Below are 25,928 nucleotides of genomic sequence, written 5' to 3'. Positions count from 1 at the left end.
TTTTTTTTTTTTTTTTGGCTCCTTATGTTCCAAATCATTGATTTGATTCTTAGCTTCATCCACTCAACTGTTGTTTCTCTGAAAATTGTTTATTTCAGTTAGTGTATCCTTCATTTCTGATTGGATCTTCTTTATGTTCTTGAGCCCCTCACTAAGTTCCTTGAGCATCCTTATCAACTGTTTTGAACTCTGCATCTGATAGCTTGATTGCTTATCTTTATTTTGTGTAGCTGTTTTTCTAGAGTTTTGATCTGTTCTTTCATTTGGGCCATGTTTCTTTGCCTCCTCATTTTGGCAGCGTGTTTGTTTCTATGTGTTACATAGAACTGCTTTGACTCCGTGTCTTGGTAGTGTGGGCTAATGTATTATCTACATTAGATCTGTAAGGTCCAGTGGCACAGCCTCCCCTATAACCCAGGCTAGGTACTCAAGGTGCACCCTTCGTGTGGGCTTAGTACTTTCTTCCTTTTGTAGTTGAGCCTTGGTTGCTGTTGGCAGGTCAGTGGGAGGGCTTTACTCAGGCCAGTCAGCTGCAAAGACTGGCAGTGATCACTGACCACCAGTCTCCACTCTCTGTGGAGGATCAGCTGTGCAAGGGCAGGGTGGTGGTGCTCCAGTGTGGACTGTAGTTGTCCACTGGGTGCGCTGGCCCAGGGTTTTCCTGGGTGGTGCAGGCCAGGGTCAGCTCCCACCTGTGTTGCCCGGGGACCCTTGAAAAGCAATCTGAGATGGCTGCTACTTGTACTTGCCCTGGAGATTCCTAGGCAAAGCCAAGCTGTGGATCTAGGCTGGCTGCTGCTAGGGCTTACTGAAGCTGGTTCGTGCTTGTTTGAGAGGATTTAGGAAATTGTGTAGCAGGAACCAAGACCAGCCATTCATACGGAAAAGCAGCTTGGGTCTGCTTGTAAGTTGGGTGGGGCAGAGTCTCTAGGCATCTCCAAAGCAGGTCCAACAGTGTTAGCTAGGTTGGTGGAGTTTCATATATGGCACCAGCTTGCCATGTATGGCACCAGTCTGGATGGATGTGGTTTCTTTATTCCATAATTGTCAGACTTCCATTCAACTCAATTTCTGATGGTTCTGAGTGATTGTTGTTCTATATTTTGATGTGGGTTTGTGAAGAGGTGATCCATGGCTGCCTACATTGCCATCTTTGATTTTGATGCTTTTTAGTGCTTTTGCCGTTTTTTGCTTCATCTCTTCCACATAGGCAAAATGTTTCCGTTTGAGGACTCCTTTTATCCAGCAAAACATGAAAGAATCAATGGTGGAGCATGGATATCATGCCATTTTTGGTCAAAAAAAGCTGAACACTCAGCTCGTTGTGGGCAGGTATACTTGTAAATCACCCACTATGAAATGGGAAAGTGCACTGAAGCAGTCTTCAAGAAAAATTTACTGAAGCCGAATGCAGCCTCTCACAAAGCCAGCTGGTACACTGATGCAGATGGGTTCCTAGAACACTCACCCACTGGGGGAAGCTTGACTACAAGGGGCCTGCCCTCCAGAAGACAATTCTGTTTTTTGAGAGGAGGGCTGGTCCACCCTCATATATACAGACTTGTTTATTTGGGGAGGAAAAAAATGAACTTTGATTAACTGTCATTACTGTTCTTTCCAGTTTACTCCTTTGTTTCTCTTTCAAAAAATTTTTTAAAGATGTTAGTTAAAATTGTTGCCCTCAATTTTTTTACTACTTCTTCCCTAGCTTGTTGCAATTATGTAATGTCATATTTCAGACTATCACTTTAAGAAACATCCTTCTTGCCAGTGGTATTACCTTCATCCTGATTTTACTCAGGCAGTCATGTGCCACTTAATGGAGGGGATACATTTGTTAGGTGATTGTATCATTGTGCAAACGTCATGTGAAGCACTTATACAAACCTAGATGGTCTAGCCTACTACACACCTACGCTATACGATACAGCCTGTTGCTCCTAGGCTACAAGCCTATACTCGTCTCTGTGCAAAACAACATGAGATTAAATTAAGAAGAAGAAATGATGCAATCAAGAGACACAGTAAACATGAGATGTATGTGGCTGCTGCGTGTATAATACAGCTAGCTGTTTTACAGCAAACTTTGTTTTTGTATGTGTGTGTGATAAAGAAGGATGCTTTATTCAATGTGGAACAGCTCAATTGCAATACAGCACAGCTGTGAAAACAGCATGGTTGTAGAACAGCCCTGGGGCCAGGCCCACTCAGGCTGGACAGTTCTGCTGTGCTCCACCTCAGTCTGCTTTGCACTGGGCTGGTCTGCTCCCCTCTGCTTTGGTGAGACATCTTGTGTGTTTCAGCTCAGGCAGGGAGGCACAGTCTTTGGTAGAAAGGGAAAGTGCAAACTCTGCACACTCTCTTTTTTTTTTAATAAGTAGAAAGAGTACCTTCTAACGTAATAATAAAAAATATGTTACAGTAAATACATAAACCAGTAACATAGTTATCATTATCAAGTATTATGTACTATACATAATTGTATGTGCTACATTTTATATGACTGGTAGCACTGTAGTTTTGTTTACATCAGTATCATCACACACATGACATTAGTACTGCTATACCAACACTAGGTGATAGGAATTTTTCAGCTCCATTATAATCTTACATGACTTCTGTTGTGTATACAGTCTATTGTCTATTGAAATATCATTATGCAGTGCAGGAATGAATATACTGATTTTCACCTACGCTTCTTAACATTCTTTCTTTACTTGTCCTTCATGTTCGTGTGCCATCCTGCCTGGTCTTCCCTTTCTGACTACTACTTTCTGTTTCTTTCTTTGTTTCATGATCCTCTGACCACTGTCGTTATTCCCTTCAGTAGTTGATCCTCTCCTCTCGTCTTTGTCTTCTATCAGGTGGATGTTTGGTATGCTGATGCCTCCTAAATGAGTCCTCTCCAGGTTTGTATCTCCCAATGGTTTACTGCATATGCCCAATAGGCGGCTAAAGGAATTTCCATCACTTTTAGATTTATTATCATCCAACTTCCAGTCTGTTCCATTTTCTTTGTTTTACCATCATCACACTTAAATCTTAAAGTTTTCTGTGATGCACGTTCTCCTTTATTTCTTATATCCAGCAGTCAGCATAGTTCTTGAGGTTATTTTTTATTGGATTTCAGTTTGTCCTGGGATCCTGCATTGCCTGTTATTTGACCTTTCTAACTTGAGTCTCCTTCCTCCAAATCCATCCTGCGTATGTCTGCCAGAATAATTTTTTCTAAAACTTTTTTGAACTCACTGTTACTAAACCTAAGCTGTCTGAAGAGAAAACATGTGGTATTGACCTTTGCACTCAGCATTGTGCCAAGCAAAGTGAATTGAACTTGTGCTGAATAAATGTTTGAATGGATTACCATTTGCTCAATATGTTGAATAACTCCCAATGGTCTACAGGATAAAGTCCAAACTCTACTTTCTGGTTTTCAAACCTTTTCTTATTATATTCTTTTTTTTTTTTTTTACTCCTTAACATTATTATCAAGCTCATATTTCCTCTGTAATATACCATGTTCAGGCACAGCTCCATGTGTTCTTCCTTTTCCTTTTCCTTTTCCTTGTCTGTCAAAGCCTGTTCAGAAATGTTTGCCCTGTGCCAGGCACTGTTCTAATCTCTGGTGTTATAGTAATGAACAAAACAGAAGGCAAAGTCTCTGTTTTCTTGGAGCTGACATTGGGGTGGGGTGGGGGAGGGGCGCTGTAAACAAATGTCAGGTGGTAATGAGTGCAGTGAAAAGGAATAAAACTGAACAGGGGCATAGAAGGGGGGAGGTGGTTGATATATTAGCTGATGGGGAAAGCTTCTGTGTTTGGGTGTCTGGAATGAAGGAGTAAAGGATGCATTTATCTAAGTGAAGAGCTTTCTAGGGAAAGGAAACATGTCCATCCAAGACCCTAAGGTGGGAACAGGTTTGGCTTGGCTAGAGTAGAAGAATAAGGGAGAGTGATAGATGAGATTAGAGAGGTAGTGCACACTTCAAATGGTTAAGATGTTAAAGAAGTCTTCCTTAACTATGTCATTTTATTTGGTAATTTAAAGCTTTTCTGTATTCATAGCAGTTATGGAAGTAGCTTTCAAAATATTTTTTACTGTGATCCACAATAAGAAATGTATTTTACATTGTTAGTATAGATACACACTGCTGTGTGTGTGCATGTGTACAATTTCAATTTTATTTTGTGTATAGGTTTTTAGTGCTTGCTGTAGTGCTGACTAGAGAGGACTTGTTTAATTTGGCAAATAGCTATTGAGTAGGATGCTAGAGATTGCGAGAAAATATCCTTATGACTAAGATAAACCCTGCCCGACTTCTTGAAGCTTACGGGAGAGGGGAGCTTGTAAACAGATTGTTCATAATATGGTGGGATTTGTATATTAATGGAAGTATGCTCAGAGCACAATGAAAGAGTAGGGAAATGATTAATTCTTTTTGCTGAGAAGGTCAAGGGGAGCTTGTTCAGGAGGTAGTGTCTGAACTGGGTTTGGAGGAAGGATATGAATATTTGGTCAGGTAAATTGGGATAAGGAAAAGACTTCTCAGGCACAATAACATAAAGGAATAGTATGAGAATCCTAGGGGAAAGTGGTGAGTTCATGAGGTTGCAGTGTGGTCTGGGCTAGGTCCTTAATGGTCTGAAATGCAGTGGAGTCATCACTTATTCAAGGATTTTGCAATTAGGTGAAAATTAGTCAAAATTATTTGTAGGAAATTGCCACATGGGAAATAAAGATACCATCTCTCAATAAGTCCAATATAGTTAGTTTTTCCTCTAGTGGTGAAACATAGCACTGTTTTCTCAATTGTGCTCTAAAAGAAGTTGGCCTACATTTATGGGCAAAGTTGCACCCCCCAAAAATGTTTTTTAAACATTAAACTTTCACCCATTATAATGTGAAATCCACTCTAAAGAAACATTTGAGAATTGAGACCTACTTAAGAAAAGGGACATTCACATTTCAGGCTAATTCTTGGACTTATGTTTATGAGGTAGAATGGTAAGTGGCCAACTCCTTAATTATTTTTCACTTCAAGTTAAATGTACATGTGGTTAAATCCTAGTGTTTTTATAAATGATTGGAATAATGATTATATATGTTTTAGAAAGCTATTTTGATAAATTTGACCACAGTTTAAGACTTTGACTATGTTTAAAATGTAGAAATTTTAAACAGACTGAGAGGAATTTTTGCAACATATATAATAAACCAGAAATATATATAATGTACTTCTATAAAGAAAGTGACATAGGAAAATAATTAAAAAATATGAGGTGGCAGTTTCAGAAAAGGAAATATAAGAGGCCAACAAACATTTGACAAGGTATATAATCTCATACGTAATTTGAGAGATAGGTATTAAAACAGAATGACAATTTTTTGGTTCACCCAACACAGGCAGAACTTAAAAAGCTTGGTAATGCGAAAATTGGCTAGGTTGAAAAGTAATAATAAATACTATAAACTTGTTGGGAGTACAAATTATATAGGCAGTTTTGGGGTGTAAATTGGTGTGAGTACTTGGTGGTAGTATGTATTAATTTAAAATGCTATTCCCAAAAAAATCTGTCCACTTTCTATACTAGACAGACAATTCTTTGTGTGTATAAGGAGGCATGTATAGGTATGTTTATTGCAGCACTATTTATAATAGCAAAAAATGGGGAAATAAGCAAAACTGGTTATACGTAGGAAAATGAGCAAGTAAATTCGTGTATTCATCCTGTGGAAGAACCTGTAACAATTTAAAAAAATGAATAAGTTACATAACCCATTGCATGATAAATTGTACAGCGGTATATGCAGTATGATAGCATTTCTATAAATAAGGAAAAATCTAAATCAATACTGTGTTATATTCATGCAATGGCAAGGAATATGGTCTAGTAAGATAAATACTAAACTGATAATAGTGGTTAACTCATAGGTAGTGGATACAGGTTTGGGTTTTGGGTGTAGACATAAGGAGGGATGATCGTAGGAAACTTAAGCCTTTTCAATAATTTTTAACATTCTAAAATTAGAAGATTATAGTGTATATTTGAAACTTAATTAAAAATAGTGATTAGTTTGGCAATAGGGTGGACAGTAGTTGGAGAAGGATGGGAGATCACTTAGGGGTACTTCATTAATACAGGAAGGAGAATGCAGTGGCAAAGAGAATGGAGAGGAAAGGACTGACTAATTTAAAAATGATATGAGGGCAATTAGGCAATATCTGTCAAAATTAGATTTGTATTTATCTTTGTTCCAATAATTCTGCTTTAGTGGATTTATCTTACAGTTATGTGAAATTAAATGATACATTTATAAAGTTATTAATTACAGTGTTGCTTACAGTAGCAGAAGTGTCCATCTATAATAAAATAAGGCTTATGCACACAACAGCATACTAAGCAGCTATACAAAAAACTGAGGAAGCTCTCTATGAATTAATAGGAAAAAAGATCTCCAGGATGTGTTAAGTAAAAGTAAGGGCAGAATGGTATGTAGTAATGCCGTCTTTTGGTAAGTGTGGAAATACTGGAGGGACATCTATGAAGCTTGTGAAGGTGGTTACTTATTGTGGCTAGAAGGAGTGTGGGAAGTAGTGTAAATGCTTTCATTAAGACTTTTCAGTGTGTACACTGTTTGGATTTTTGAACTATATGAAAATACTCGAATTATCAAAAAAAGGTTAAGACAAAAAGAGATGTGAAGTAGACTGTGAAGGACTTGATGACCAACGAACTGTATGTAGAGACATGAGGGAGAAGGAGTTGAGGATAGCTTTTAGATTTCTGATTTGTGAGGTAGAGAGGGTGGTAGCATTGTCAGGGAGTACAGGAGGAAGGTTAGGTTTTGGCATGTGCATGGAAGTTCTGGACATGCAAATTGAAAAATTCTTACTCCTTTTTAGTTTAGTGTATGTGTATATACTTTATGTGCTTTAGATATAGAACTTGACCTTACCTTACATGTGAATATTAAATAGTCATCAGTAAATATTTTTTACTCTTAGATTATAGACATTTATTTATATTCTAGGTTTCATAGCGAGTTTTGTAATGATGTCCTAATTTTACAGTGAAATAGGGACATTGGTATGCACGGATTGAATGTAGATAGAGAAACAGACTGTATAAATGACAAGTACATAACTTATATGGAATGTAGGAACTTGATAATCAGCATAGTTCCAATTCAGTTACACCTTTTGTTATCTGAAATATGAAGAAATAATAACTTTGAATGAGGAAGTGATCTTTAGGGTAGACGAGATTTAATTGTAATTTTTAAAACAATATTAAAACTGATTTAGGGGAAGGTTGCAGTAGAGGACAAGAATATTTTTGCACTACATTTGGGAATAACTGTATGTAAGAGATTGACCCTAATGGAGGAAAGGAGTCACAACATTGTGGGTGTTACCTAAAAGGAGTTCTTGCAATATAATTCGGGGTTTAAAATTTATTTCAATGAGTTATATTATAGAATCTGATTTTTGAGGTCTTGATTTATTTCAAATGGCTTTTACCTGATTATATTTGGCTAGAGTCAAAAAAGTGAAAGGAAAACATAGATAAAGCACATGCATGTCAGGACTTACAAATGAATTCAGTAGGTTTTTCTGAGTATATGTTAATAAAGACTTGGGTATGGAATAGCAATAAAAAGCAATTAAGTAATTCTTGCTTGAGATTTCAATTTTTAACCATTTTATATCTGAAGAGAAGATGTTTTACTGGAAAAGCTTTTTTTTTTAATGCTTTAAATATTACAAATAATGTTATACATAGAATCCTGTAACAGTTGGAGGTAATTTTGCTAAAGTGAGGGTGAAACTGTTATGTTACTTCCAAGCTGTGCTCACCTCTTGACCCACTGCCTTTCTCAGTACTGCCTTCTTCTGGAGCTTTCGGAAACACAGCTTGAGAAATGCTGAATTGGTTTGGACTACAGTTTGGGCTTTGGATGGACTTTTACCTCTTATATATCTTTGATGTGTCCAGTTGAGTAAAAGGGTGGTAATAGCATAGTGGATAGAAGTTAACTTTAATTCAGGTAGCATTTAACTAATGGTTCTCAGTTAGGGGTGGTTTTGCCTCCCAGCAGACATTCAGCAATATCTAGAGACATTTTTTTTGATACTATAAAATGGAGGAGAGGATGGTGTAACTGACATCTAATGGGTAGAGACCAGGGATGCTGCTGAATACCCTATGCTGCTAAATATCTTACAGTGCAGAGGACAGTCTCCCACAACAAGAAACTATCAGGTCCAAAATGTTTTAGTGCTGAGGTAGAGAGATACTTGGTTACTTGAATGCCAGCTATATGTGCAGTGCTGTTCTAAAGAACTTATGGGTGCAAATGACACTAAAAAAAGTCCTGTCTCTACCCACAAGAAATTTATAACCTAGCTAAAGCATGTCAAACTTAACAAGTCAGGGGCCAAATTCTTAACACCTGATCCACCCTATTTTACTTTGCTATCTTTATTTCAGTAAGTAATCCTACTTTTTACCAAGTTGTGAAAAAAACCTAGATGTCATCATTGACTTCTATTTTTCTTGTACACTGGCTTGTAAAACATCAGGAAGTCTTGTTAGCTCTACTTCAAACTATATCTTACATAAGGGTAACAGTGGGCTAGATTCTTCAGACCAGTGCTCTTTTTGAAAACAACTGAAAATGCTGGAGAAGATACAGTACCTTTCAAGCTTTAAAAAACTAAGACGATAGGGAGTCTGGTAAATCAAATCCTGGAAGAAAGCCTAAACCAAGAGAGGTTAGCAGAATACCTGGAGAACTGAAGCCACTTTGACCCTGAATATGTTTGCCGACATCAAGAAATTTAGATTTCTGATCATCAGTTTTGTGGGGTAAGGCAGAAAGAAATCAAGACTCATAACCTACCCAACATATAGACATGTAAAGTCTTACAAGATATGTTTCCCTATTCCACATGGGAGTAGGAAACATTGGACTCTGTATGTTTACACCTGAGAGGTAAGGATGGACCAGAACTAACTCCAGCTCCTCTTTCATTGCCTGCCTCCCAGCCAAACATCAAGGGACTTCAAGGCAGATTGTCCTGGCACTGAGCAGAGTAGGAGAAAAAAAGAAAAAGGAAACAAAAATCTTTAGAAAGTTGTGGCCATAGCCTAGCAAGCTTAGAGAACCTTAAGTCATAACTTAATTTGGATTGTTCCCTGACTGGTAGTGTCCCTTAGGAGCTTGGCAGAAGCAAATGCAAGTGTTCCCTGGAAAACGTTCCTTCATCTTAGGCATTCCCACAAATAATTTTTCAAGGACACTGACCACACACAGAAATAACCAGGCATACAAGGAAACATAGGCAAAACCCAGCAGAAACAACAGACAGTGAAAAATATTTTCATAGGCATTATATATTAGAATTAGAAGGTACACGATAAAACAGCCATGCTTACTGTGTTTACAGAAATAAATGACAAACTTGACAGGAAATAGGAAACTACAAAAAAAGTGGCACTGTAAACACAGTCGATTTATAAAAAACAAATGTAACTGCTGGAAATAAAAAATACAATAACTGGCCCTGGCTGGTGTGGCTCAGCGGATTGAGTACTGGCCTGTGAACTAAAAAATTGCTGGTTTGATTCCCAGTCAGGGCACATGCCTGGGTTGCGGGCTAGGTCCCCAGTTGGGGGCATGCGAGAGGCAACCGATCAGTGTATCTCTGGCCCATCAATGTTTCTCCTCTTCTCTTTCTCTCTCCCTTCCGTTTTCTCTAAAAATAAATAAATAAAAATCTTTAAAAAATACAGTGACTGAATTAAGACTTAATGATGTAGTTTGCAGCAGATTGGATACATCAGAAAAATTATTGATATGGAATATAGACCAGACAGAATTTCTGGGGCATAGCTTAGAAGAAGAAAAAGAATGAAACTGTAGAAGACGGTAAGAGAGATGGAGCATGGAGTAAGGAGATCGTAATTAGAATTTCAGAAGAAGAAGAAGGAGAAAATGGGGACTTTAAAGAGATGATGGCTGGTATTTTCCAGAAGCAATGAAAGATACCAAACCAGGATTCAGTATTTCCAACATAGCCTAATCAACATAAAAATAAATGCACACCTAGGCATATTGATGAAATTTCAAAAAACCAATGACAGAGAAAAATCTTAAAAGCTGCTAGAGAAAAGATAATCATCAAAAGAACAAGAATTATATTAACAGATGACTTCTCAATAGCAGTGGAAGTCAGAAGATAGTGAAATATCTGCAATATGAAATGAAAGAAGCTTGTTCCCTTGGCTGGTGTGGCACAGTGGATTGAGCACCAGCCTGTGAACTGAAAGGTCACTGGTTTGATTCCCAGTCAGGGCACATGCCTGGGTTGCAGGCCAGGCCTCCTGGTTGTGGACATGCGAGAGGCAACCAGTGGATGTTTCTCTCACACATCGTTTCTTTCCCTCTTTCTCCCTCCTTTCCTCTCCCTCCTTTCCTCTCCCTCTAAAAATGAATAAAATTTAAAAAAAAAAAAAAAAAGCTTCCCAACCTAGAATTTTACACTCAGTGAAAATATCTTTAAAGAATGATGATGTAGTAAAGATATTTTTTAGACAAAAATGTGTTATCAACCTCTCACCCATTAAAGATCGTTTAAATCCAGCACTGTTCAGTAGAAATTTTTGTGATGATGGAAATATTATCTGTGCTGTCCAGTATTGTAGTCATAAGCAACATAGGGCTATTGAGCACTTGAAATGTAGCAAGTGTGACTGAGAAACTGAATTTTTAATTAAGTATAAATAGCCATATGAGGAGTAAAATGTATGAAGGGCTGAAAGGTAAAGAAATGACATATTTGGAAAATGAAAGTTGATGACATAAAACAGTAAAAATATCTAATGGATTAAAAGGCAATAAAGGAGGGGTAAGTGGGGGTTTTAGGGTCTAAGGTCCTTGTATTATCTAGAAGGAGGATAAATTTTTTAAAAGCTCTTTGTATAAAAAACTTTAAATATATAAAAGGAAAGAAGAGTATAATGAGGCGCCCATGTATTTATTACCCAGTTTCAAAAATGATCAGTTCGTGACTAATCTAGTTTCATATATATCCCCAAATTATTTGAAAATTTCAAGCATTACATTATTTAATCCATAAATATATTGTTTTTATTTCTAAATTATATAAATAAACTATAATACCATTATTATACCTGGAAATATCAACATAATTCCTTAATATCATTACATGATAAGGCAGTGTACACAGTTCCCCAGTTAACTCTAAAATGATGTTTTAAGACAATATTTTTAGGGTAGTTTTAGGTTCACAGCAAAATTGAGGGGGAAGTACAGAGATTTCCCATGCACCATCTGCCCCCAAACATGCATGACCTCTCCGTTAATAGTATTCCCCACCAGTGGTACATTTGATTTTTGGAAATATGTTACATATTTAAAAATAATTCAAAATAAAAGCAATTCCTAAAATTGAGAACAAACCTAAACAAGTGAACCTTTAAAAAGTTATTTAAATACATGGAGAAAAACACAATCAAGTGACTTTTGAGCTCAACAGTAAATGGTGTATATGCTAAGGACAAAAAGAATGCTTAAATTTCATTCATTTAATTGTTAGTTATAATATTGGTATTTTTATTTTGATACCAGTTGATAAATATTATAGAATAAAGCCAATAACTTTTTATGCTTATATATTAGAAGCCAATAGAGATATAACATGAAAGAAGCTAAGTAAAAAACCTGATAGTTAATTTGAATTATGTCAATATCAACTTATGATTTAAAATGTATTTCTTAATTCTATTCTGATAGATAGAATTCTGTTCTATCTATATTTCTTTCATAGTTCTGTTCACTGAAGACCTGGAAGCAAGTGTGTCACTTGATAAATATGAACACTTCTCTTACTCCAGTGCTGGTCTTCAAATACTTCTACTCAGAATCCAGGGCTCCTCAAAGCAATGTCTGATTTCAGGACTAGGGCAGGGAAAATACATGGTGAGACTAGAACACCTTGTGCCTGAAGTGCAAAAGCTTTCAAAGACAGAAAAGAGCCAACCTGAAGGGCCTCTGATTGGCCAAAATTGGGACAGTTTGAAATAAGAAAAGAATAAGAGTAATTTATTGAAACAATGTATAACAATAAGAATATTTTTTAAAATGGAGGTGGCTGTTTTACCTATTCTTTATTCTGAAAATTGGTGAATAAGCATTTGAAGTACCTTTTTAGTAGAAACTGTATACAGTTAATGAGGCATGCCAGATAGTAAATATAGGAGGAATCATAGAATTAGAAATTCACAATTTGACTTCCGGCAAGATGGAGGCATAGGTGGACGCACCATACTTCATGCACAACCAAGATTAGAACAACAACAATTTAGAGGTAGAATAACACCCAGAACTGACAGAGAATTTATCTGAATGGAAGTCGGACAGCCAAAAAGTTGAAGTAGATCCGCTTATCCAGACCGGTAGGAAGGGCGGAGAGGAGGAGCCAGGTGGGGCGCCTGGCGCGAGCGGATAGCAGGGAGGAACAGGGCGCCTAAGGCAACTGGGAGCTCGTTAGCCATCTGGGGCATGCAGGATCGCAGTGGGTAGACCCTGAGTACGCAAGCGGTGGCTGGCGGACCCAGTGTGGTGGCAATTGTGGACCAGGGCAGAGCGCTCAACCCAGGATCCCAGGAGGGGTACTGAGGTGCCAGGAGAGCGGAGATATTGCCATTGTTCCCTTCCACCCCCACCCCCACATACAACGTCACAACCTAGCGACTGGGGTGCCCAGCCCCAGTGAACACCTAAGGCTCCGCCTCTCGCTGTAACAGGAGCAACCAGACCCCCTCCCCCAAAAGAGAGAGAGAGAGAGAGAGAGACATGTCTCAAATAGAAAAACAGAGTGATGCCCCAGGGCTCATTCTTTTGAGTGACCAAGAGATAGCCAATCTATCAGATGCATAGTTCAAAACACTGGTGATCAGGAAGCTCACAGAATTGGTTGATTTTGGGTGCAAATTACATGAAAAAATGCAGGTTACCATAAAAGAGATGAAGGAAGATGCACAGAGAACCAATAGTGATGGGAAGGAGACTGGGACTCAAGTCAATGGAGTGGACCAGAAGGAAGAAAAATACAACCAAACAGGAAATAATGAAGAAATAAGAATTCAAAGAAACGAGGAGAAGCTTAGGAACCTCCAGGACACCTTTAAATGTTCCAACATCCGAATTATAGGGGTACCAGAAGGGGAAGAGGAAAAGCAACAGATTGAACACGTATTTGAACAAATAATAAAGGAGAATTTCCCCAATCTGGCAAAGGAAATAGACTTCCAGGAAATCCAGGAAGCTCAGAGAGTCCCAAAGAAGTTGGACCCAAGAAGAAACACACCAAGGCACATCATAATTACATTAGCCAAGGTAAAAATGAAGGAGAGAATCCTAGAAGCAGCAAGAGATAAGGGGACAGTCACCTACAAAGGAGTTCCCATCAGACTGTCAGCAGATTTTTCAAAAGAGATCTTACAGGCAAGAAGGGGCTGGAAAGAAATATTCCAAGTCATGAAAGACAAGGGCCTAGATCCCAGATTACTCTATCCAGCAAAGCTATCATTTAGAATGGAAGGGCAGATAAAGTGCTTCTCAGATAAGGTCAAGTTAAAGGAGTTCATCATCACCAAGCCCTTATTTTATGAAATGTTAAAGGGACTTATCTAAGAAAAGAAGATAAAGAAAAAAACATGTATAGTAAAAGGACAGCAAACTCACAATTATTAACAACCACACTTAAAGCAAAACCAAAAGAAACTAAGCAAACAACTAGAACAGGAACAGAACCTGCAGAAATGGAGATCACATGGAGGGTTATCAACAGGGGAGTGGGAGGAGAGAGGGGGAAAAGGTACAGAGAATAAGTAGTAGTAGATTGTAGGCTGAAAATAGGGGGAGGGTAAGAAAAGTATGGGAAATGTAGAAGCTAAAGAACTTATAAGTATGACACATGGACATGACTAAAGGGGGGATATGGGTGGGAGAGGGTGTACAGGGTGGAGGGGAGTGAAAGGGGGAAAACAGGACAACTGTAATAGCATAATCAATAAAATATATTTTAAAAAAGTGATCCAGTCAGAAACAAAAGATACACTAATTGCAATAAAGAACAATTTACAGGGAAACGACAGTAGAGTGGATGAAGCTGAGAACAAATCAATGATTTGGAACATAAGGAAGCAAAAAACAACCGATCAGAACAATGAGAAGGAAAAAGAATCTTAAAAAATGAGGAAAGTATAAGCAGCCTCTGGGACAACTTCAAGAGGTCTAACAATTGCATCAGAAGGAGAAGAGAAAGAGTAAGAAATTGGATATCTAGTTGAAAAAATAATGAAAGTAAACTTTTCTAATTTGGTGAAGGAAATAGACATGCAAGTCCCAAACAAGATGGATGCAAGGTAGCCCACTCTAAGACACATCATAATTAAAATGCCAAAGATTAAAGATAAAGAAGACTCTTAAAAGCAGCAAAGGAAAAGCAGTTAGTTACCTACACATGAGTTCCCATAAGACTGTCAACTGATTTCTTAAAAGAAACTCTGCAGTCAAAAGGGACTGACAAGGAATATTCAAAGTGATTAAAAGTGGAGACCTATAGTCAAGATTGCTCTACACAGAAAAACTATCATTTAGAATCAAAGGGCAGATAAGGAACTTCCCAGACAAGAAAAAAAAAACTAAAGGAATTCTAAACCATTATTATACGAAATGTTAAAGGGACTTAAGAAAAAGAAGATCAAAACTATGAACAGTAAAATGGCAATAAATATATATATGTATCAACAATTGAAGCTAAAAAACAAACTAAGCACACAAGAAGAACAGAGACAGAATCATGGACACAGAGAGTGTTTTGATGGTTGCCAGATGGGAGGGACGTGTGGGAAATGGCTGAAGAGGTGAGGGGATTAAGAAGTATAAATTGGTAGACACAGAATAGCCATTGGGATGTAAAATACAGTATAGGAAATGGAGCAGCCTAAGAAGTAGCCAAAGAACTTACACCCATGCACATGAACAATGGCAGGGGGATTGCCTGAGGGAGTGTGGTGTGCTGGGTGGAGGAGTAGAGGGGGAGAAATCAGAACAACTGCAACAGCATCATCAATAAAATTTAATTAAAAAAAAGTCACAATTTGTTACAGCCTGTTATAAAATAGTTGCTTTGGGCCAGGATCATTAATGGATGTAAAAACTGTTAGGCAAAAGGTTCATTGGGAATTGAATATTCACATGGTGCCAGAGTAACACTCCACAGAGTACTTCTTGGTTTCAAAGTAAAAACAATGTAACTTTACAGTGGAAAGATCAGGCTATCAAGAACCTAATTATTAATCTTAGTATTACTAAAAAGGAACCAAAAAAGTGCTTTCTTTTTTATTTGTTTGTAATAATTTTTAAGTATGTTTTATTAATTATACTATTACAGTTGTCCAATTTTTTCCCCTCTATCCCCCTCTGCCCTGTATCCCCCCTCCCATTAGCATTCCCCCCTTTAGTTCATGTCCATGGGTGATATATATAAGTTCTTTGGCTTCTTTATAAGAATGTGCTTTCTGATGTGATTCAATATCAAGTATATAGCATCAACTATGAAATATTTTTGTCCAGAATTTAAAATCTGAATTTAGTCAACTATAGACTAACTGTTTATAAGAATTTGGGAGATGAAAGAATGAAAAAGAAATGAAACAATCAAAAAAACCCAGAACATGACATATCAGTGAACCGATCATTTAATGTCATGGGGCATTAAAAGAGAGGTGAGGTAGATGGGGGAAGGAAATTGTTCTGGAATAAAGTTGATTTAGGGATGTAACAACCAAATGCCATGTATTAGATTTAAAGTACATTTTTTTTTGTAAAGGAGTAGGATGAAGCAAGATGGTCAACTTTTAATTTAGAATGTGGGTGATGGGCACATGGGAAGTGTGTGAATACATACACGTACACACATACGTGTATGCACATACTTTATTTGGAAAGATTTATAATAAACATTTTTTGTTGACGGACACTACTTGTTTGTAGTTTATTTTTTTCCTATTACAAAGAATGTTTCTGAAACATTCTTATACATGTTTCCTCTCCTGTGTACAAGTTTTAGAGTACACAAGGAAATAGGCTGGCTTCCCAGCATTGGAATTCATGGGTCAAAGTGTAGATACATCTTTAACTCTACTAAATACTGATAAATTGTTCTTCAAATGCTTGTACCGATGTGAATTTTAGACAAGAGAATCAGGAGAGGTACAAGGTGGGGCAAAGTAGGAAATTAATATAATAATTAATAAACAATAATAGAAGAATAAACTCTTCCCTTGGCTGGGTGGCTAGGTTCATTAGAGCATCATCTCATGCATCAAAAGGTTGCAGGTTCAATTTCTGGCCGGGGTGTGTACAGGAGGCAACCCATGATATTTTTCTCCCACATAGATATTTTTCTCCCTCCCTCCCCAAATCAGTAAACATATCCTTGGGTGAGGATTAAAAAAAGAATAAACTCTTTCACTACTCACAACTGTAAACCTACTTTTGCCCCACACTGTATGTCTTTTCTACTAGATGGTGAATCCTTCGAGGCTAGGTATTATGTAGAGATTAACTTACAGAAATGTTTGAATCGAATGAAAATTTATTATAAGGGGATTGCCTCACAGCAGAATGAAGAAACTAGAGTTAGGTCAGCTAAGAGGCCATTGTAATGTTTAAGGTATGAGGCAAAGAGGTAGTGCAAGGAAGGAATGAATATAAGAAATCTTGGAAAGAATGGATCAAAGTTTTTGCATTCTTTTTTTTTTCTTTACTGCATTCTTGCTGCATTTTTACACAGTGTACTGTGGGTAGGATATTGATGGTTTACTGTTGTCCTTCTCACATCCTTCAGTTTCTTGGCTTCACTTTATTGTAAGCAGGTAAGTTATGCTTCTGTGATTAATTTGAAACCCTCTACTGGTCTGGTTCCAGTAGAGTTCTAGTGTTATTTTCACCTCCTGCTTCTACTCTTCTCAAGCCTCAGTCTCTTTTTTTTTTAATAAATACATGTGATCTAAAAAAGACTAGTAGTTAAATGGGGTAGAAGGATAGTGGATTACAAAGATGAGAATTTAGTAGAATCTATGGGTGCCTTTATCCCCAAATGAATTTGTGAAGTCTTACAAGGCCAAAGGCCATAGCCATGCATATCTCCTATAGTTTTTATTTTTTATTATATTTTATTGATTATGCTATTACAGTTGTCCCAATTTTTCCCCCCTCTGTCCCTCCACGCAGCACCTGCCAACACCCTCAGGCAATCCCCACAGCATTGTTCATGTCCATGTGTCATGCTATAGGTCAGGGGTATCACACTCATTTTCACTGGGGGCCGCATCGGCCTCACGGTTGCCTTCAAAGGGCCAAATGTAATTTTAGGACTCTACAAATATAACTACTCCTTAACAGTTAAGTGAGAACTGGGCGCTGCCACCGGGTAGAAACAAGGTGCTGGGCTGGATAAAACGAGGTGGAGGGCCAGATTTGGCCTGCAGGCCTTGTGTTTGTCAGTTGTGCTATAGGTTCTTGGTCTACTCCATTTCCTATACTGTACTTTATATCCCCATTGCTATTGTGTAACTACCTGTTTGTACTCCTTGATCCCCTCACCTTTTCACCCATTAACCCCACCCCCCTCCTATCTAGGAACCATCAAAATGTTTTCCTTATGTATGATTCTTTGTTCTTCTTTGCTTAATTTGTCACTTAGATTTAGTTGTATTTATTGCCATTTTATTGTTAATAGTTTTGATCTTCTCTTTCTTAAATAAGTCCCTGTAACAGTTCATATAATAATGGTTTGGTGATGATGAACTTCATTTTGTTCTTGTCTGGGAAGCTCTTTGTCTGCCCTTTGATTCTAGGTGATGGCTTTGCTGGGTACAACAATCTTGGCTGTACCCAGCAGTTCTAGAGTTGGTGCCTTCAAGATGTTTCTAGGACAGCTCTGTCCAATATAAATATAATGCAAGCCATATATTTACTTTAAAGCTTTTCTAGTGGCCACATTTAAAAAAGTCTGAAAGAAATAGGCAAAATTAATTTTTATAATGTGTTTTGTTTAACCTCATATATCCAAAATACTACCATTTCAACATGTAATCAATATAAAAGCTATTAATGAGCTATTTTACAGCTTAACAATAACCCACAACCTTCGGACCAACTAAAGAGCTATTTTACATTCCTTTTGGTACTAAGTTATTAAAATCTGATGCATTATACTTACACCTCATTTTGGACTAGCTACATTTCAATAATCAGTAGCTTCTTATGGCTAGTGGCTACTGTATTGGACAGCTCAGTTCTATTTTGAAACCTTTGAATTCAGTTTGGTATCATTATTTTCTAGAGATAAATACTGAAATCACAGACATAAAATATGTTTGATATCTGCTTCAAAATAGAATGTGTACATGAGTAATGGATTGGACATAAATTGATAATATTGAAGCTAGGTGGTGGCTCTATGGCAGTTTATTATACTATTATGTCTCTATATTTGCTCAACATTTTTCATAATAAAAAGTAAAAAAAAAAATTTTAAAGACTACAGTATTCCATTATGATGTATTTTAATTATTTTTTTTATTGTTTGCACTGGGGCACTGCAATTCTTCCTGATCTTACAACATTACTTTTATAATATTTATGTTTCATAGTTTCCTTGTGATAGATTATATGAGTGAAGTTATTGGGTCAAAGATTATGAGTATCTTAAAGGATTTTGGTTCATATGCATGAGGGGGCATCCCCCCCAAATGGAGTTATCTTCTGGATGGTGAGCCCTTTGTAGTATAGGCTTCCCCCACTAGGTGAGAGTTCTAGGAACCCATCTGTATCAGTGTACCAGCTGGTGTTATTGTGAGAGGCTGCACCAATTTCAGTGATTTTTTTTTAAGACTTTCATCCTGTTTGCCCATTTCATGATGGGTGATTTACGAGGGCGCCTGCACACACCACACTGAGTGTTTAGCAGTTTTTGATCAAAAACAGCATGACCCCTGTGCTCTGCCCTACCTGCTCACCAGATCTCTCCCCTCTTCCCAAGGACATTTTTTGTTGTTTCCCAGTATGAAAAAAGTCTCCAAAGGAAAACATTTTGCTAGTGTGGAAGAGGTGAAATAGAAATGGCAGAAGGACTCAAAAGCATCAAAATTAATGAGTTCAAAGACTGTTTTGAGCAGTGTGAAAAACATCTCAACAAGGTCTATTGCATCAAAGGGAGAGTACTTTGAAGATGACTGAAGTTTAAAAGTATAAGAATAAATACACAATTCTTAATAAATAAATTCTGGTTTTTTTTTGGGAGGGTTCCCCCTTGTGCTAAATTGCTTGATAAATTTTAGAAGAATTTAATTGGATTTATAATTGTACTCCAGGAGTGATATTTTATTCAAAAGTTTTAATGAGATAAGGTTTATTATTAAGGATTTTATAATTGGATTATATTTTCTAAGTGTTTTCATTCGTACTCATTTTTAATAGTGCTAGTAACAATTCAAATGGAACTAGTTAGTGCTTTACAATTTTATAGAGAGTTTTCATGTCCAGGAAATGGTATAAGTTCACAACCGATCTGTGAGCTATGAATTACAGAAATTAAAAGCAAAATAGACTTTAAGCTTTAAAAATTTAATTATTTGTAATTCCTGTTACCACTAGATGGCCCTCTCAGCATGTAATTTTAAGCAAACGCAGATTTTCCTTGTAGACATTTTGAAGTTCCTCTATAGATCTTATTAAAATACCTTTTAATTGGAGTTAAAAAATAATGCTTTGTATCAAAACCTGATAAGCTTCTTTAGAAGTAGTAAAGGAATTAAAAATGGAATTTATTACAGTGGGTTTTTCAGTTGGTTTCTCAAGATGAAAGGGAAAACAACTACATGACACTTAATGTTATTATACATAGTATATTTTCAGTGTGTTTTAAACCTTCATTAAAATACACTGAATTGGATTATATTCTTTATTTGATTATTTGGTATACCAAAACATTTATTGCCAAGTCTTTATATGGTTTTGTTTAAATCTAATACTGCTTTATCTATGAGGATTTAATGTGTAAACAGTAAACCAAGTAAATTGAGGGCTCTTTCTGAAGTGATTGTCCCGTTGGTCAGTTTTGTTGTCTTAATGCAGTTGAGTTCTAAGGGTTAGAGCCGTTCTTCTGTGATGTGTGTGGTTCTCCTCAGGTGAGAAACAGAAGTGAAATTGCTACATTTCAGTGTTATTTTAAATTTTACTAATTATCTTGGTAAGAAAATTAGAGCATTAGAGCACCTTTGATTTTGATCTTACTTGCTCTCATGTGTATTTTATTTTTAAATAATTTTCATTTCTAAATTTTATTTCTAAATAATTAGATCCATTACAGCTTTTTTATACTATATATTTTATATTGCCCCTTTTGCTAACTGGAAGTGAAAATCATAGTTAATAATACCTGTCAGCATAATTTCAAAAATTATTATATCTTAATTTTAATGTACAGGAGAAATAGAAGGAAAGCATCTTATAATAAATGTGTATTTCAGCACGTAAATATTCAGTGGACTACACTAGGTGTCACAAGGGGTAGTCACATGGCTGCCACCTATGCAGAGAATCAGTGTGAATGTGATAGCTCTGAAAGCATGGTGATACAGTGTCATTTTTTTATGTTGCTGATTCATACACCCAAGTGGCATTGAGATTGCTGACATGATTTTTCAAACTGGTGAACAACTCTTAGTAAAGTTCTGAATAAAACATAGATTTATAGTATGGTTGTACTTTGGAAAATTTGGGATACATTAATAACTGGAAAATATGTTTTGTTTACATATTAAATTCCAGCCTTAGATATATTCAGTGGAATGTTTGAAATTCATACAGGACATGTGGCAGTTCTTTGCCATAGTGGATTGTTCCTTGACTTGCTGGACCTCTAGTGTCCCTGCCCCTTGCCCACTAAATGCTAGTAGAACCTTCACCCCACTCCTTCCTGCATCAATCCCCAGAATACCTCTGTATACAGAGTGCCCTCTACCATTGAGACCCACTAATTTAAAAGTATTCAGCTGCTTTAATCTACTGCACAGCTGTATGGCTCATGGAATTTTACAACTACAGTAAGTTAAGTATCCTGGGTACTTAAATATATGTTTTGAATAATTAAAGTAATTATTCAGAATTATGGGAGAAATTGATTTGTTCAAATTCATTGTTGTTTTATTGCAGTTCTTATAAGCAGATCAATAAGTTTGCTATTTTAAGTCCTCGATACCCTGCATTTACTTTATCTTTTCCATTCTTCCTTTTTAGTAAGTCAATAGTATATCCTTTTCCTTAATGTCAGCATTTCATTATTTAACAGTCATACAATATAATTTGTCTCTTAAAAATCCACTTTATAGATTAGGAAGATAAGATAGTAACATTGCAGAAACTTTGTAAACTGAAGGTAGAATTTCCCATAGCCATACCACTAGTTGTGTATATTTTGACATTCAAAAAATTAGTTTTGTGTCTTTTCACTTAACATGGCATAACTTTTAATGTTATTATATAACTTCAAAGCAGTTATCTTAAATTACTATATCTTATTCTACCAAATTTCACAATTTAACCATTTTCCTATCTTTAGATTGTTCACATTCTAAAAATGATCTCTTTTCTCACACACACACACACACACACACACACACACGGTGGGGGGGGGGAGGTGTCCAAAAAAACCGGAATGATCTTCTGGAGGGTGGGCCCCTTGTATACAGGCTTCCCCCACTAGGTGAGTGTTCTAGGAACCCATCTGTATCAGTGTACCAGCTGGCATTCAGCTTCAGTGAATTTTTTTTTTAAGACTTTCAACGCATTTTCCCATTTTGTGATGGGTGATTTACTAGCGCACCTGCCCACACTGAGCTGAGTGTTCAGCAGTTTTTAACCAAAGCAACGGCATTACCCCCATGTCGCACCCTTCCTATTTACCCCGTCTTGCTCTGAGTGCCCCTTTTTTGTTTTGCTTGAGGAAAAAATTCTCAAAAGGAAATGTTTTGCCAGTGTGGAAGAGTTGAAATAAATACAGCAGAAACACTCAAAGGCAGCAAAATCAATGAGTTCAAAAACTGTTTTTGAGCAGTGGAAAAAATGTCTCAATAAGTGTATTGCTCACATGGAGAGTACTTGGAAGGTGACTGAAGTTTAAACATGTACGAATAAATACACAATATTTTACAAATACCAGTTTTTGGGGTTCCCCCTCATATGTAGATATATATGTGCATATTTACATATATAATTTATTGATCTGTTTCTATATATTTTTATTTTAGGATAGATATCAGAAGTGGGGCCTTGCATTGGCTCAGTAGGTTCAAACCTTTTTGTAACTTTGGAGATTTTAAATTCATCTATGTTTTGTTTAGATGTCCCTGGTAGATTTGGGAAAGAAGCTTTTAGAAGCGGCACGAGCAGGTCAAGATGATGAAGTTCGTATTTTGATGGCAAATGGAGCTCCTTTTACTACAGACTGGGTAAAGAATGATGATTACAATGATGTCGTTTTTTTCTTCTTCTCAGTTTGAGTTTTTTTCAGATAAGAATTTAGTATTGTGTTTATAAGTGGTAAAAAAGTTCTTTTGCAGATTTGTTTGCAACTTTAGAATTATAGCTGTTCTTTAAAGGGAATGGTTTATATCATTTTTTGATACTTGATAACCTTACCCAAATATTTTGCTCTCAAAGGGTTTTTCTTTTAAACTATGGAGTTCAATAATGGAGGATGAATGTAAAATGTAGCTGCTTGTGATTTAATTTAAAGGTCTTATAAATAGCCTGGGTACAATTTATAATTCAGAAAATAATATAAAGATTTGAGTTAATGTTATAATTGCTTTTAAAAAGGAAAAAAGTTTGCATTTCAATTGATACTTGTGAAACTATTGCAAACATGTAAAAAAGGAAGAAAGGAATGGGAAGTTCTTAGTAACTAGAGAAGACCATTGTGAGGAAGACAAAAGCTATAACTCTAATTCTGGGGTTAAATCAAAAGGGATGATTTTGGGAATTCTAGGAGCTAGGAATCTGGATTAACCCTTCCACTGGTAAAAGCTAAGAATTCCAGATTTTTTATTTTGTTGGTTTTGGCTTACTTGTCCTGCGTTCTTTTTTACTTTTATTAAAACCAAAACAAAAAGATTTTTATTGTGGAAAATTTCAAATACATATATCAACCCCTGCATACTCTTAACTTCAGAAATTATCAAATCATGAATGTTTTTTCTGTGACCCCAGTAGTATAACAAAATCTACTTTATTTTGTTATATATTATTTTAAAGCAAATTCTAGGAATCATTTAATTGCCTCCATAAATATTTTAACATCTGTCTTTAAAGATAAATTTTTTTAATTAAATATTTTAAAAATCTTAAGTCCACCCATGAGTTAGAAAATAGAGAGTCTTAACCTGAAAAACCTAAATGGAAGTCAGAACCCAAAGAAATTTTACCCTAAGAACATTTGTTGTATTTTCCACCTCACTGGCATGACTTGCTGAAGGCAAAGAACTGAGGCTGCTCATAGAGAGAAGTCTCCTAGGAGAGTCCCTCCCCCATAATTCTGGAATCCCAAAGAGATGCACCTTCATTGCAAGGATAAACCAGAAATACCCCCACCACCACCACACCTGCTTCTGCTCCTGCCCTTGTTGTTAGTTACTGCAAGGAAAACGAACTGACTTGAACCAAGAAACCAAATGGAAGGGGGGAAAAAATTGAAGTCACAAGCCATTCCTTGCACACATTTGTGTCCCGAACTCAAATACTTATGCATTCTGTGAAACCATAAACTGAAAAATGAATTTAAAGTGATCTCTGGACTAGAGATTACCCTAGGTTGCTGGTAGACGCAAATGAATATTTTTTTTCTGGAGGCACCTACCCTCTATCCAGGCTTTATATCCACAAATGAAATTCTGAGGAAAATGAACAGTCAAAAATAACTAAAGGGAACAATTCATTTTGAACAATAAACCACTGAAACAACTGACAACAGAAGCAGACTGATCAGGTCTTGAGATAAGATTTTAATTGATTGGGAACTGCTGAAGAGAAAATTTGTAAACTAAAAAGATATGAAAAAAAACAAACAAACCAAAAAACAAACCAACCCAAAAACCCATCCAGAATGCAGCACAGAAAGCTGTTAGGAGTCATGAAGACCAGTGTGAGAAAATCTAACATGTCTCTAATCATTAATCCACAAGAAGAGTGAGAATAGGGATGAAATAATTTTAAGGCATGATGTCTAAAATTTTTCCAGGACTGATGAGAAATGGCAGCTCATAGATTGAAGGGGCCCATCAAATCTCCACAGGATCAGTGAAAAATCTGTATCTAGATACATCATAGTGGTACGATAGTACATTAGGACAATAGGATAATACATAAGGAATTCCCATGGCAGTAATAAAAAGACAAGACAAAGAAGAATGGGAAAATGATTTGATATGCTACTTTACCAAGGAGAAAGTTCAGATGACCAATACACATGAAAAGATGCTCAGCTGCATTAGTAGTTGGGTAAATGCAAAGTAAAAGAATGAAATATTGTATGTTCACCAGATTAGCCAGTAAAAAAAAAGTCTAGCAGTACCAAGCAGTGGTGAGGAGATGTGTGAATTGGTATAAACATTTTGGGGGACAATTTGGCAGTACCTAGTAAATTCAAACATGTGCATTTCTTTAGATGTTGAACTTCTAAAAACATTCCCAAGAAAAACTCTTGTTTGTATATTTGAAACATGTACGAGACTGTTTTTAGCAGCAGCATTATTCACACAAACAAAAAATATAAATAACCCAAATGTTCATCAGTAGATTGGTTAAATTATGGCTTATTCATTCAGTAGACTGTTATAGAGTAGAGAAAATTAGTGAACCACACATAAATTCCACCAATGTTAGTGAGTCTCATGAACATACTGTTAAACCAAAGAAAGTAAGTCAGAAATACATGGAGTATGATACTATTTAAACAAAGTTCAAAATAGGCAAAACCAAAGTTATTATTTAGGGATATATAAGTGATTTAAAAAAAAACAAAGTAAAGCAATGTTGAGTATACAAAGGGCCAGTTACATTAGACAATTATTCTAATGTATAGAGAAAAGAAAGGACTGTTAGAGAATCTTCTTTGATCTTTTAGACCTTCCCTGACAAGATACAAGGCTTTTATTGATAATAACATAATTATTCCCAGGGTGAACGACTTCTGTTTTTGCCATATGTTGTGAGAACACATGCCTTGCTTTGTATTATGACTCTTACTTGTGGTGTGACTTCAGGCAAAAATTGGTAACCCCTTTTACTTAAGTTCTTTTACTGCCAAATGAAGATAGTAATAGTACCTGTGTTACAAGATTAAATGATAACATGTATAAAGGTCTTAGAATAGTGCTTGCCATGGAAAGTGCTTAAACAAAAGCCTTAGTTGATATTATTACAGTGGCGGTCTTATTAGCAAAGTGCCTGTTCTAATGAACTATGTTGGTTCTTTGGGACATCAGTGCCTTGGTAATTAGACTTTCTATGTCTCTAGATGCATGTGATACAGTTCTGATTTTCACATATTAAAGGTTATGCCTCTGTTAAGGCTCTCCTTCACTCACATTTTAGTGCTTTCTCTGTGTTTTGTGAATTTGGCGTCAACGTAGTGGCTAGACAGACCATGTGGAACCAGTTTTAGGACTGGGCTCCACTTTGTTTCTGTCCTGACCAACCTTTGGCAAGTACACTTCAGATCAGATTTTTCTCTTGAAAAATGACTGTGTGAACCCGTTTAAAAATAT

General features: G+C 36.4%; 1 protein-coding gene across 6 annotated transcripts in view; it reads left to right on the top strand.

Moving 5' to 3' along the window:
• GABPB1 (GA binding protein transcription factor subunit beta 1) overlaps positions 1 to 25,928 on the top strand; it is a 65,433-nt gene that overhangs the window by 10,966 nt on the left and 28,539 nt on the right. For 4 of the 6 annotated variants that reach the window (XM_036033403.1, XM_036033400.1, XM_028505682.2 and 1 more), the window contains exon 2: positions 22,506 to 22,613. In XM_036033403.1, coding sequence (XP_035889296.1) covers positions 22,506 to 22,613 — 108 coding nt within the window. Of the gene's footprint in view, positions 1 to 15,942; positions 15,966 to 20,625; positions 21,210 to 22,505; positions 22,614 to 25,928 lie in introns of those variants that run through there. The other 2 variants (XM_036033416.1, XM_036033410.1) reach the window with 2 other exon arrangements.

Source organism: Phyllostomus discolor, chromosome 1 (assembly GCF_004126475.2).
Source record: "Phyllostomus discolor isolate MPI-MPIP mPhyDis1 chromosome 1, mPhyDis1.pri.v3, whole genome shotgun sequence".
NCBI lineage: Eukaryota > Metazoa > Chordata > Mammalia > Chiroptera > Phyllostomidae > Phyllostomus > Phyllostomus discolor.
The sequence above is the reverse complement of the archived record's forward strand: the minus strand, read 5'-3'. Positions and strand labels throughout refer to the sequence as shown.